The sequence below is a fragment of the Carassius carassius genome, chromosome 42 (assembly GCF_963082965.1).
Source record: "Carassius carassius chromosome 42, fCarCar2.1, whole genome shotgun sequence".
Taxonomy (NCBI): Eukaryota; Metazoa; Chordata; class Actinopteri; order Cypriniformes; family Cyprinidae; genus Carassius; species Carassius carassius.
Window position 1 is genome coordinate 18,865,492 of NC_081796.1, and position 15,199 is coordinate 18,880,690.

Below are 15,199 nucleotides of genomic sequence, written 5' to 3' on the forward strand. Positions count from 1 at the left end.
TATGACTTGCCCTTTAAAATGCCTTAGTGCACCTTTAACTTAGCAAATAACTTGTGATTAGATTTGCAATTAGTTTGTAATAATCACCTTACAAAGAAATAAACATACACTTAAACTTAAACTTGAATTGCAGAAACATACACTTCAACCTCTTTTAGCATTTTAGAGTCCCTTTAAAGTTAGCAGGATTAAACTACTTCTTAACATTTAACTTGTTTAAATGTGTTACTTCTTTGTAGCTTGACCCCACGACACTTCTGGACTCCGGTTGCCACTTGTCGGGTTTTCCGTGCACGCAGTTCGTGTTGTCTTTGATGCTCGTGATCGTAGTTAACGATGTAACGAGCTGCTCGTTAATGGCTCCGTTGCAACAGGCACCGCTCTCTTCTCCTCCAGCACGAAGCAGGATGAGTTCTGACTGTTACTCCCCTCGAGTTTTAATAAAGGCTCAAGTCGTTCCTGGGTTTTAACGGGCATTTATTTGGTGACATAATCTTCAAACATGTCTTGACATGTTCCTTTATTGCCATATATTACCATATTGCCGTCAGAACTGGTATAAATAAAACACAGAAAGCATAAATTAACCTTAAATTCGTGACATACTTGCAGACAATAAACGAAATTACAGAAAACAAATAAATAAAACAAATTTATGCCATGTAAAATAATATCTTAATTGACTTGTTACAAACACAGTCGTGTAATACAAATAAATGACAAAGACAGAAAATATACCTCATTGGCCGCATGAACCCGAGAGGGTAAACTTAAGGGGGGTATTCATCTTCACACTTCACCAACAAAACTTATGGATAACTTTAAAATCTTCTTCAGACAGCAGGCTTCGCAAGCCGCAGCACATCTCTCTCTCTATGATCTTAGCGAGTGCACCCATGCAGCGTCCCCATAGCAACAAACTATATTTCCACACGGAACAAAAAATAAGTTCCCTCCTTTTTACACAAAGTTTTTAAACAAAAAGAAATAAACATGAAATTATTATTTATTGGCCATGAGACATCATTTACTTTAATCATATGATTTTTAACCTTATATATTTATATTTATATTTTAACTGTGAACCATATTTAAGTAAAATATATGAGTTGCCTTTGACGACAGCTACAGTTACTACTTCTAAATAATATTAATATTTGAAAATATTAGATTTTTCGATCTTCTATCCCTTTTATGTATACAATTATATCACTTCCAAACACATTAAATTAAATAATATGTATTTTTAAAATGTATTTATTTATTTAGCATATGATTTATATTTATGAATATTTATTATTATTATTATTTATGATAAAATGTATCTATTTATTTTTGTTTCTCAGTATATTTTAATATTCAAAAACCGAAAGATGGAAGTAAAAAAACTTACATAATTTTTCAAACTTAATACTGCTTTATGGTATCGTTGAACTTTGCCTTTAAACAAAAAAAAAAAAAAATACAAAGGCTTACATACTATGTATGCTATCAGAATTACAATTTAGCTAACAGAAGTATCAGATTTAAATATTTTCCTTTATGATAAGACATGTCATAAGGGAAATAACGTTAACGTTACCCGAATTAAACGGTTAAAAGCTGGGTACGATGTGATCCTTAATTAATATACAGAAATCTAACCAAGCAAGCCGATAGAAACCACTTTGTAAACCACAAAATGTACAGCATAGATCAACATCAAGATTAAATCGGTTGAACAAGGTAGTAATCGCAAGATTTATTTTGAACTGTATGAAAAAGCAGGCGCATGTCTCCTCTTTTACGTCAGCGGCGGAAGGTCAAACTCAAGCGGAAGTGAGAGTCAGAGCCCATCCGCCATTGTGGAGCAAAGCAGGGGTAATATTCTCTCCAGACCTTACACAGCGTGTTTATGTTTCGGACTACCTTGAACACATCACACAGCAGCCAGCCTCCCCCAGCCGTTTGACGCTCGCTGTCAGTACCGCTCGAGAGGACCGCTGCCGGCCGTTTGAAACTGGGCGAGGAGATCAACGCCTGAGAAATACGCTGTGATTATAGGGCAACCCGGAGAGAGGAAAAAATAACGTGAACCCGCAGCGGTGGCAGGAGAGACCGTGGACAGTCATAAACAGCGATCAGCTCGGGCTCTCGGAGGATGTCTGCGACAACTGTCGATCAGGTTCGCGAGACGGACGCGCTTCCATCTTTATAACTATAGAAACATGATGGTGCATGTAGAGGTTGTGTTTTAAAACCTAGTGAGCTGCCTACCTAGACATCATTATTGGCGCGCTTGGAAGGAATAGACGTTTTTAAAACGAACTAACGGACAGTAAGGCACTTAATCGGGTTGTAAAACACAGCTAACGTCAATTATATTCAAGTGCTTCCCCGCAAACTGAGAGTCCTGGTTATTTGATAGCTGTAACTGTTAGGCCGAATTATTGTGTCCATGTTTTGTTGATGATAAACTGACGTTCATCGTGTTTTTTGTTTAATTTATTTTTTGTCTTTTGTATTTTTGTCACTGCACACTTTGAACCCAAAACCAGAGACCTAAAGGACAAGGAAACAAAGGTATGTTATGAAAACACTCATTTTCTGTCCACATTTAAAGGTACAGTTAACTCAAAAATGAAAGCTAACCATCACGTTGACATTTCTTTCTTCTGTGGAATAAAATGTTAGGGACTTGCACCTTCAGTCAACATTCACTTTCATTACATCTTTTCCATGCCATAGAAATAAATGGTGACTGAGGTTGTCATTTAGCCTAAGAAAATCAAATGGACAACATGGATGAGAAATTAAATTTGTTTGTGTGCTGTCTCTTTAAGGGGGTTCAGTTTACTGATGTGTTTCTCACTGCCTTAAGTGCGTTTATAAATAGTCACTCATTCTGTGAATCATATTTTATGTAGTAGACTGGTCTTGATGTTAATTTAGCTCTCTATGTGACTTCGTAGTCCTGACATTGACCAAAAAAATTCTTAATATGTAGCAAAGATTTTACCTGTTGTTCTTGCTAAGAAATAATCATTTCCAAGTGTAATTTACTTTTGCTGTGTCTCATTATTTCTTATCAACATCATTTTGATTGAACCAAGTAAAAATAACTGACACACTGTCTCTGTCTGTTTTTGGTATAATTTTGCTTAGTGCAAAACGGTTCAATGCATCAGAAGGATGCTGTAAATGATGATGACTTTGACAATTACCTGAGCAGTCAGACAAATCAGGTAAGTTTTTATACTTATACTTGTATATTTTATGATCCTTTGATCAATAGAAAGCTTTAAAGAACAGCATTATTTGAAAATAGAAATCCTTTGCAACATTATAAATGTTTTGGAATTGTAGTGTTTTTCACCGATTATGTTTTTATCTCACATCTTTATTCAGCCTTTGGTTTATTACATCATCATTACTGATTTATCTTTAATTACCCCCTACAGAGTAATAACTACCCACCAATGTCCGATCCCTACATACCCAGCTATTATGCTCCCTCTATTGGATTCCCTTATTCCTTGGGAGAAGCTGCTTGGTCCACCGCAGGAGACCCGCCTATGTCGTACCTGACCACATATGGACAGATGAGCAATGGTGAGCATCACTTCATTCCTGATGGAGTCTTTAGCCAGCCTGGTGCTTTAGGCAACACGCCCCCTTTTCTCAGCCAACACGGATTTAACTTCTTTCCTGGAAATGCAGACTTTTCCACCTGGGGTACCAGTGGTTCTCAGGGACAGTCTACACAGAGCTCCGCATACAGCAGCAGTTATGGATATCCCCCGAGCTCATTGGGCCGGGCCATTGCTGACGGACAGGCCGGATTCGGCAGTGACACGCAACTTAGTAAAGTTCCAGGGCTCGGTAGTATCGATCAGGGAATGGCTGGGCTCAAGCTCAGCTCGGATATGTCAGCTGTTACGAAAACAGTTGGGTCTCCTTTAGGTGGGACGGCGGGTATGAGTAGTATGGCTGCCAACAGCATGCCACCTGTCAGCTCCTCTGTACCAAAACCCACCTCATGGGCTGCTATCGCAAGGAAACCGGCGAAACCTCAGCTCAAGCTGAAGCCGAAGCCCAACATGGGTTTGGGAAGTGGCGCCACGATTCCTCCTCCACCGATAAAGCATAACATGAACATTGGGACCTGGGAGGACAAAGGCTCCATAACCAAACCCCCTCTTGCACAGCAGATGCTCCCGCCACAGCCCTTGTTGCAGCAGCAACTCTTGGCCCAACCTCAGCCCGTGCTGCAAAGTCCATTGCCTCATCAACCCCAACACCAGCAGCTCCAGCTACAATCTCCCCAGCACCCTCAGCAGTTGCCCCCAGGTCCCCATCACCATCACTCGCAACCAGGTCCTCTGCAGCCCCTGCACCCACCTCAGGTGCAGAACCCCCCACCCCAAAACCGCTGGGTGGCCCCTCGGAACAGAGGAACCACATTTAACCAGAGCAGCAACATGGAGAACTTTGCCCTTGGGATAGGAGTCCCCATGAGCTCATCACCTTCTTCCTGTGAGGTTCACCCAGTGCTGGAGAAGCTCAAGGCCCTTAACAATTACAACCCCAAAGACTTTGACTGGAACTTGAAAAATGGACGGGTCTTCATCATCAAGAGCTACTCGGAGGATGACATCCACCGTTCCATCAAGTACTCCATCTGGTGCAGCACAGAGCATGGGAACAAGCGTCTGGATGGTGCCTACCGCTCACTCTGTGCCAAAGGTCCACTGTACCTGCTCTTTAGCGTCAATGGCAGTGGACACTTTTGTGGCGTGGCCGAGATGAAGTCAACTGTGGACTATAATGCCTATGCTGGCGTCTGGTCCCAGGATAAGTGGAAGGGCAAGTTTGAGGTGAAATGGATCTTTGTTAAGGACGTGCCCAATAACCAACTGCGGCACATTCGCTTAGAAAACAATGACAACAAGCCTGTCACCAACTCCAGGGACACTCAGGAAGTGCCCCTAGAAAAGGCAAAGCAAGTGCTTAAAATTATTGCGACTTTCAAGCATACCACCTCAATCTTTGATGATTTTGCACATTATGAAAAGCGGCAGGAGGAAGAGGAAGCCATGCGAAGGGTAAGCGCAGCTTTCTGCCACTCTTCACAATAGCAGAAAGCAGGCACTTCACCTTTAGATCTCGTAAACATTGTTACGTTTTAGTGCTGTCAGCATGTCCATCCATTTCCAAAGGTAGGTTTTTTTAATAACTCCTTTCTTAGTCTTTCTGTCTCGTTTGCGTTTCAGAATTAGACAGCGAGACAAAAACAGTGCAGTCAGTCATAAATAGAAATGAAATGTTTGATCTGGTAACTCTTTACATCAATACTGGAGGTCATGTAATAAGTTGTTCAGGTATTGTTGCTCAACGTGGCTTGCACTTAACACATTTCTCCTGTATTTCAATTAAACATACTTCTAAAGTCTCAGCAGATAGATATTATACAATAGTTCTTAAAAAAAAAAGTCTCTGCCCATTTATTGACAAAAGGCTGGCGGCGAGCTGTGATGCCAGTCAGTGTCTCTGCTCAAACAGCAGGCAGATGTCCCATTAATATATTAGATTTGCATCATTTCCTGCCAAACCTACACAAATAATTGATGTCTGTGCCTGTTACCTCGGCACCAGCTGCTTTATATCCTTGTATGTTAGTTATGAAAACAGCACTTAGATCAGATTTAACATGATTTTGGAGGTTTATCAGGATTAACCTTTAAAGATGTATTGTGTTATGTATCTGAACAAATAGAGTCATTTAGTTTTTCATCTTAATAGAGCTTAAACTTGTTTGGAAGTTGTTGTAAATTGTTCGGCATTAGAAGGTTTCATACGTACACTAAACTTATAGGCCCAACTTTGTACTATTGTGATCATGTACTCACTTCAAAGTTTTGGGAGTGACTTTACATGGTGATAACCATTGCAATGTTTTGCCGTCACGTGCCTGTATAGAATAAACATGAATGAATGCCAGCAGTTTTTTAGTTTTGGATATTTTGACCAAAGCTACCAGAAATGTTTAGTTGTTAATAAACTTTCGCTGAAAAGAGTTCTGTGTTCTATGCGTGTTAAGCTGCTGCTTTTACTCCTGTAAATAACCAACTTGTGAATTGACTGAATTTAGTTGCTGCATGTATATGGCCTGTATGCAACACTGCAACTTTATTGGCCTTGTTACATCAGCATGTCATTTGTATTCAGCTGATTGAGTATTTTGTCACTTACATGATATATGTACATCTTTACGTAAGCCACTTTAGGATGAACAAATGGAAAAATTGCAATCAAAATGGCACTTGGCCTAATCAAGGTTTCTTGTTGTACTTGGACTAATTACGGTGTTTTTTGCTTTGTTTGTTTTTTTGTGAGAAATTATAAAACGTTTTTCTCTGAACCACCCTTCTATTTCATTACCTTGCCAATCGTGTAGATTGCCAAAGCCATAATAAAATCAACTATTTAAATTAAAAAGGTCTCCATGGCCTCTGGATTAATTTGTGAAATCTAATGCTTTATTGGTTTATTTATCTAAAGAAGTGGTCTTACTCTGTGGCATAAAGCAGTGTATGTAGAAAATAAATGTATTTTACTGAAAAATTATATATTGGCATTATATAGCATGGCACTGTGTAGTCAAAAATGTGTGATACTTTGGTTATTTTATTATCATCAGAAAATGTAAGTATTTAAGAATGATGATGTAATGAATTATACTCTATTCTGTCATTCTTATCCAGTTGCCAACAACAGTAAGCACTGTCTATAATGTAATCAGTAGTGCCTTTATGTTGTATATACATACATGACTCCTGATTTAGCTTATATAAGTCTGATTAGCAAGTAAATATGAACATGTTTTTTTTTGTTTGTTGTTGTGCCCACTGCATTTTTTGCCTTATATCTTTGATAGCTGTAAATGTAAAAGATTTATGCATTAAAATATATGTAACCCTCTGTTGCTGCTCATGTGGCAGTCAAAAATTACTGATTTTGTTATTTTTATTTCAATGAAATTAATGTATTATGTTTTAGTTTGATAATGTTTATATTTAACATTTTGTATTTTTATGGGGTTGTACGGTACTAAATCATATTTAATGAATAGTTATTATCCACTTATTACCTGGTAGCCACTTTTTGAGCGTAGTACACCTGAAAATGAATTTTTCAACTTAAACTGTTGTAAATGTTGAATGCTTTGGAGCACAGACTCTAGTGTGGTCTCTTCTCTTCTTAAAGACAACATTTAGTGCATTATTGCTGAAGTGTAAAAAGTGAAACATAAAGTTATAGAAGTTTATTATTATGAGAAAAGCACAAAATATTATTTTTAAGTTTTCTATGAAATAGTTTTTTTTTTCCAAGACATCTAATGTTTTTCTCTAAAACTGCATGAAAAGCCATATTTCTAATTAAGTTGTGTTCCAAATTTGTGTTTGGTATCTAAAAATAAATAAATAAAAGCTTTTAGTAAAATTTAATTTCCAATGTGGCCATTTTTTGACTGTGAACAGTACTACAGTATAAGTTTATATATACCATTTAACCTTTTTGAATCACGTCAATTATTCATTTGTGTGTGTGTGTGTGTGTGTTCATATAGCAAATGCCAAAACCTTCACAAAGTTACAGTACATACTATTCACATGAAAAAAACTATTCTAAAAACATAAAAAATGACAGAACAGCACCGGAGGGTTACAGGAATAGTTCACCCAAAAATTTAAAATTGCTGAAAATGAGCTCGCTTTTAGGCCATCCAAGTAATGTAAATGAGTTTTGTTTCTTCACCGGAACAGAAAAAAAATTGTCATTGCATCACGTGCTCACCAAGGGATCATCTGCAGTGAATAGATGCTGTTGGTTTAGAGTTCAGATGGCTAATATAAATAGCTGATCATAACAACCCACAAGTAATCCACACACCTCCAATGAAAGCGAAAGCAAAAAGCATGTTTGTAATAAAACATCCATCAAGATGTTTTTAACTGCTATTTGGACTCTTCTACATCTTGGATGGTAGGTACAATTTCAGCAAATTTTCATTTTTGATTTAACTATCCCTTTGTTTCCCAGCTTTGTCAGGATGAGAACATGGTCATTTGAGGGAATTTGCTTGGCAGTACCACAGTGGTCCTAGACTTTATAATGAGACCTATTGATGTGTATGAGAATCGTGCAAAAGCAAGTTTTCAGTTACTTTGTCATGGTATAAATACACAAGAATATTTGTAATGTATGATTATTCTGCAATCTAGTATGTCCAGAAGGGTTTACTAAGACAAATTGAGTAGTATTCATTTGGTCATATAGCAGCTATCATGTGGGACAACCACTCTAATGTAGCATAAAATTGCTTTTATGTAACCGAGGTCTTCATCCCCTGTGAACATTACTTACTTACTTTTAAAATTACTTTAAGGGTGAAAAGTTTTACCCTGCATGTCAGAGAGATGCAATCAGCCTCATACAGTTTTGAAACCACTGGCTGTATCAGCAGTTCAGATACTCAACCGCAGACTCATTTTTTTTTACAGTTGTGTGCATCAATATTGCAAGCAGTTGAACCTATATCTTCAGTACGCTAACATTTGAAACCTTTTCAGTTTAGAAAGATTCTCAAAATTGCTTACTTGGTGACCCACAACATGTATAATACTTTTTTCCTTTTTTAATTTATATCAGTCAGTTTTAGATATTTAATTGTGTGCTTATTTTTCTATTTTTACATTTAGACTAAGTTAAGAGTTAGAAGATGACTAAGTAAAGTTCGTCTGTAGAAACGTTAATTTAGTTTCTAGTATATCTAATTTTTGTCAGAATTCAAAATTTAATAACCATTTTTCATACAGTGAATTTAAGCATCACAGCATTATAATAGATTGCTAGCATTTTTTTTTATTATTTAAACAAAGTGGAATTTTATATATAGGCCATTTCATAAAAATAATGATCAACTAATTGGTGGCGGCCAGAATGTTAAAATCACTAAATGAGCCAAATTATAAGTAAAAAATATTCTACAGCATTTTGAAGTGTTTATAAGATTATATTGATTTCATGAGCAACCAACATACCGCAAATGTTTTTAAAAACAATTCCATAGTTAAAACAAACTAACTTAGTAAAAGACAAAGATCATCTTAATGGCTCCATGTTCCATTTAATCTTCTAATTTTGTCCCTTTTCTCTCTTTCTCTTTCTTTACAGGAGCGAAATAGAAACAAACAGTAGTAGGTTTACAGAGATCTCCTTGGTAGAACGTCAACACTAATGATGTAGAACCTTAAATATTGTGTAACCTCAGAGGAAGAATGGGGTTCTGACGTATTTTTTCTGCTGAAAATGATGTACGAACTCTTAATCACAACAGTGGACTTTTCTGGATCTCCCCAAGTGTCGCACGAAACGGAAAGAAAATCACTCACGTAAACTGTATCTTAAAGCACTTTCATCCCTTTTTAAAAGCTTCTACCAGTACCCTTTACTATCATTGGACATCTGTTATGTATTAACTGACTAACCAGTATAGTTGGCTCTGAGGATTTCAATTGTATTTGTAGGCTTATTGTTTTGTCTTGTTTTTGTTTGTTTTGGTAAATCATTGAAATATTAGCACTCTATATAGATTTTAGAACACTCAGAGGAGATGAGAATTATGTATCCAAGGAAAGAAAAAAAATATTTTCTTGAATTCACGTGAAGCTGTAAAAAAAAGTAATTAAGTCACAAAGCCTCTGAAACCCAATAATCACGCCTGATACTGTAGACTGCCTCCAGAGTAGCCCTTTCACCTTTGTGTATCAGCATCTATTTCTGAGTACCAAATAATAGTATTGCAGTTTGGTATAGAATGACACCAGCCAATGCACTTTTTTTTTTTTCCTTAGTATTTTCTTTTTTTCCTACAATTTTGTCATTCAAAAGTGCATTTGTCATAGGAGAAACCTGCTCAGAAATGCTATACGTTCCTCTGAAGTCCATCATCCTCAGATATAACCAGGCCTGGTGTTCAGGAGAACCTCTTTAATGCTTTTTTGGACTGATCAGGATTCTAATCTGCTGCTAATCAGGATTCAGTCCGAATTGCCAAAGCTCAGTGAGAATGTGACAGTTTTCTCCTATAGGTGACTCACTAGCTAAAATAAACATGTTTAGCGATGCCACTTTCGGGTTTTTCCTTTCAGAATTGCTTCCTTTAATTAATTAGCGTGAGACATTATTTGTATTGTCCAAATTTGTATTGCATGAGAGCTTTCGGTTTTGCTGTGTGCAACTACAGTATATACTGAGCATTATTCTAAAGCCATGCAAATGAAAGATCTATTTAGATCTTGATTATATTGGTTGATTGAACGAATGATAAAAGTGATATTGTTGCTATGGCCTGACATTACAGTCCAAATGTTTCCCTGCTAGGGTTCAACAGGGTGCTAGTGTCTTGAGCTCACACTTCCCCCAACACCCCTTCTCATACATCTGTGAGTAATGCAAAGTAGGCTAAATGTCTCTGCTATTTCCTGTTTGTTCACTGGAAGCTGCCTTCTCCGCAGACCACTTTAGGCTGTTCTTACTTCAGGAGGTTGTGGGTAAGAGGAACTGGACACAGTGATGGAACAAGCATCACACCTGGGTTCACGTTCTACAGTCGAAATCAGCGGGACAATGACACTGCTGCAAAAAGAGACACCTTCCCACCCCTTCCCATGTGTGCTTTGGTTTAATTCCATGTTTGTATAGATTACTGTAAATCAATGCTTTTTAATTATGCTGATGCTAACTGAGGTATGATGTGATTAATCTGATTCGAAAAATAAATAAATATAGATTTATGGAAGTGGATTCTGAAAATTGGCTTGACTGCAGCAGGCTTGGCTTTATATAGCGCGTGGTTGCAGCAGATATAATGTGAAATGTGATTGAGCATTTGTAAAACAAACTCGCTTTAAAAATGCATTTTGCAAGTGCCATTATTTTAATTCAAGGGAAAACAGAACTAATGTAAATTTTATGTAATATTAATCTTAATATTATCCAGATATAACAGAAATCTGAATGCAAAATATTCACATGGGTTCGTTTGAAATTAAATTGGAACATAAATTGGAGTTGTTGTGTTTAATAGATCATCCATTAGGTGGCGCTATTGCCCAACACATTTCAATTCTAGTGGCTTCTATTGTGCTGTAAAAGATTTGGTTTTTCTTTTTACCCTTAAATCCCTCACTTTCCTTATCAATCTGAAATCTACTGAGATGAGAAGATATAAATAGCTATTTAATCAAAAGACTGTGCCAAGGTCAAGAAATTAACCCGGCATTTGGGCACAAAAACATAAATAAACATAATACCTAATAAAGGTAAACAATGGCACTTAAATCAGCGGTGAGGCAGGATTACTTACATTTCTTTATATTCCTACATTATTAATAACTTAATTTCGAAACTTAATTTGATCTGCGAATAATTTATCATCACTTTTTAATTATATACTATTTATTTAACAAAATGTTGTGTAATTAAAGCCAGTGGTCCATTAGATTCCCTTAAAAAGGTAAATATTACAGGAACATACCTTTTGCCTTCGTGTATATTACAAAAGAGCGATACCTGTAAAAAAAAAATGATATTAAAAAGCTACTTGAACACAGTGACAAGGTCTTATGTCATTTTAATTGGAAAAGGCAGAGCTCTCGTCTCTTGTCCTTCTTTAATCAGGCAATTACAGCATGAACATGGCACTTGTTGTCAAATCTGCACCTTTGTGAAGTCAATTAATGGTGGCTTGCCAAGAGAATCCCTCTGCGTGACAAGACATTCCTCTTTGCCTGGTGCTGTATAAAAAGTTGTAATTCCTAAGATGGAGGCTTTAAATTAAGACTTTACCATGTTTGCTGCACATGTATCATTACACCCATCTGGCTCGAACTGCTACAATTTTTTTTTTTAGGTGAGTTTGTACAAAACAGGCTATGCTATTAATAACCTTTGCTACACTCCCTCTAATTGCCAGTTTGACTCACCCGCATGAATAGAACAAAGGCTAAATATGCAAATGATGGTTTTTATTTCATCAGCCTTTGTGCTGGCTTGGGGTTTCCTAGCCCTTGTTTTTGAGAAGCCGGATCAGATCACAGCAGGCCTTTAGAACAAAACATACATCTCAGACTAATCACAGCAAATTTGATAGACCCGCAGAGCTATGCTATGTGTACATAAAAAGTACTTGTCTTTAAAATAACCACTGTTAGAATGTAAACGCATCTCTGGAACATTTTTTAGCATAATATAAATGGGCAATTTCATGAGTGCAATCTTCTTGATATGAGTGTTGCAAATGATTCCCAATGACCTTTTGAGGAATGCTCAACTTTCACATTTTCCATTTTGCCTCTGAAGACCTTTGCATTGGAGTTTCAATGTTAAACCATGTAGCATCTGATTAGAGTGTGTTTCACAAATTTAAAAAGTTGTAATGTGACATCGACTCATCTTTGAAATATGACACCACTTTAGCACCGGTTTACATATTTATGATGCGTTTTGTATCATCCATCCTGAAGGGTAAAGCTGCAAAGACTTTAGAATTTGATCACGATGGACAAAGTGAGTGAGTAATTTTAATCTTTTTTTTTTTTTTTTTTTATCAGAAGAAGCTGATTCATTTTGATGCAGCTGAATGGTGCTCTGTTATTCTACAAATCTTCCTTTCGAAGGCTCGGCATAGCCAATTAGGAAGAGATGAGAGCCACAGTCAAAGGCCTTTGATTCTGCTCTCTTTGAAGCAACTGTCGTATTTAACTGCCGAGAAATGGCTGAGAGCAAGGTTAGGTTGAGGCTTTATAAGGACGGGTGCCTGATGAAAAGTTATTTTACTTATCCCTCTGATAGGGCTTTGCCAAAAAACGGTTAATGATGTTTAGTGTTATCTTAAAAACATTTAATTTAAATGCACGGTGATATGTGCAGAGATTTCTCTCCGCAGGTTACTGTTTTCTACATCAGTAAAAAAAAATATTCATTTAAATATATATAATGATATAATGGGGCTAATAAAAAAAAGTGATTTATAAATATTTTAAAATTTCAAATTGACAGTAAAACAGTAATAGTGTGAAATATAACAAAATAATGAAATTAATTAAATATAACAAATCTACTCTGTAGACAACACCAGAATCATCCTGAAATTTAAAAAGAAGAAAGAATCCTCACAAAACGGACTCTTGGAGGAGCTTGAACCTTCTCTTCTGTGACGCCCCCTCTAAGACCTAATGGAGATTAAAGGCCATTAAATGCTCTTTGCTGCATGTGCAGTTTCTGTTGATCCCATCGACTCAGCTTGTTTTAGCCAATGATCCGATTACAACTGTTGTCACCTCTCCCCTGGCCCTCTTCCTTCTGTCCTCCGTTCTCCGGAGTTTTGAAGTTCTCCGTTATACCATAGAACCATATGCTGACATTTGCATGTCCTAAAGCTCCATACCTGGACCGAGGCAGACAAAGTAGGCTGGATTGCAACTTTGCCACACTGGATTATGACAGTTCTGGGTTATGAAGCCCAGCAAACAAACAGCCTTGACTGCTACGAGGATGTGAGAATGATCCAGACAATGTGATAGTTTAATACTTACGGTTAAGTGTTTGTTCAAATCTCTAACCTAAGGTGTGCATGTCTCCTATCCATTCTTCAGGGATAGAATTACAGACTGCTCTTCTGTCTGGACCTGAATGTTGGATCTTATTCTAGCAGTCTCTACAGTCCTCATAAGCTTTTCTGAGGGAAAGCGTGACAGAACTGGGTCTTATTCCACAGAGTGGATGGTGCTGGTGATTACCGTCTATTTTGGTTTTATTCTCTAATCTGTCACATAACACATGAATGACAGATCCAGGACAAACAAACAATGTACCAAATAAACCCAAAAGTGACTGGGAAAGTTCTCAGAACTTCATAACAGCAACATTTCTGTTAAGTGCCACATCTCAACAGTGGCTGCCGATAAAGAACCACACAGGGTCACTTCCCAAATTTCACCATAATAGGATTTATCACAGAGTAATTTATCAGAAATAAGACTCTTGCTTAGAACAGTGTCAAGTTTAAAAATTAAGGTCAGAGTTATGGCATTGCGTTTCTACAAAAGCTTTTCCGATTCACATTCCTACTGATTACTGATTCCAGAGATATGAGATGCTGACAAATCTCATACTGTGTGTCTTTAAAACCCTCATCCTCTCCTCGCATAAGCGTAACAAATCTTTCCTTCCCAGGTCAAAATTACACTATTTTATTTATTTATTTATTTTTTGGTCCAGCAAGCTTATATTGATCCATTTTTATATTGCTTAATATTTATGTATGCTTTTTTTTATTATTACTTTTTGGTGATTTTTTTATTTGTTTGCCTTTTATAATGTGTCTTAATGTGAATGTGTTTACCATGTGTTTGTTTGTGTGTGTGTGTGTTTGCGCGCGTGCATGTGTGTGGGGGTATGAGAGTGTTTTCTGTCTTGAGAATATTCTGTATTCTCAGCCTTTTGTTTGGGTATACATCTTTTTTGGATTGTGTCAGATTTTGCTTTTTTTTTTAAAACATTTTTTTCCAGAAATTCAATTCATTCTTATGGGGGGTTAAATTGACCCGATAGGGAAGGATTTGTTACTTTTTAAATTTGTATTTATTTGTTATTTTATTTATTACATTAACATAAAGTCCGCAAATCCACTCTTTTCTTGTGTGTGTTATCCATGTTCAAGTGTGACAAAATTAAATAATAATAAAAAATGATTTTTTCCCCGTGAAAATTCCATTCTTTTGTATTTATTACTTTTTTCACCCACATAAACTCCTTAAATCCACTAACACATTTTTTTTTATTAATTAATAAATTAATTTTGTTGTGTGTGTGTGTTCCAAATTTAAGTGTGATACCATAAGTCTCATACCATAAAGATCAATGCTTGATTTAAAAAAAAATGTAAAAATTGAAAATCAGCTCTGGGTCAAAATGACCTGCAATAGAAGATGAGGGTTTAATTACATGTCATATGAACAACCACTCGGTAATTAAGATGCATGTGTTTGAATTACTATAATACAGACTAAAATAACTTGTTCAGGGAATGATGTAATAATAAATTATTACATTTGTAGCTTTGCATGTTTTTGTCTCACTAAAATGAGCAGAC

At 36.5% G+C, this 15,199-nt stretch overlaps 1 protein-coding gene across 5 annotated transcripts; it reads left to right on the forward strand.

Moving 5' to 3' along the window:
• Positions 1–1,471: 1,471 nt before the first annotated feature.
• Positions 1,472–10,172, forward strand: LOC132124043 (YTH domain-containing family protein 3-like). Of its 5 annotated transcripts, none has more exons than XM_059534796.1 (6): positions 1,472–2,164; positions 2,538–2,562; positions 3,145–3,224; positions 3,441–3,591; positions 3,700–5,084; positions 7,806–7,977. In XM_059534796.1, exons 1-6 carry the CDS (start codon positions 2,141–2,143, stop codon positions 7,854–7,856), a joined length of 1,716 nt encoding a protein of 571 aa, XP_059390779.1. In that variant the 5' UTR covers positions 1,472–2,140; the 3' UTR covers positions 7,857–7,977. The 5 variants fall into 5 exon arrangements, with proteins under 5 accessions (XP_059390779.1, XP_059390778.1, XP_059390776.1 ...); XM_059534795.1 differs by lacking the exon at positions 7,806–7,977 and adding exons at positions 9,217–9,723; positions 9,814–10,172 and having other exon boundaries at positions 1,475–2,164; positions 3,441–5,084; XM_059534793.1 differs by having other exon boundaries at positions 1,475–1,860; positions 1,930–2,164; positions 3,441–5,084; positions 7,806–7,969.
• Positions 10,173–15,199: the final 5,027 nt, after the last annotated feature.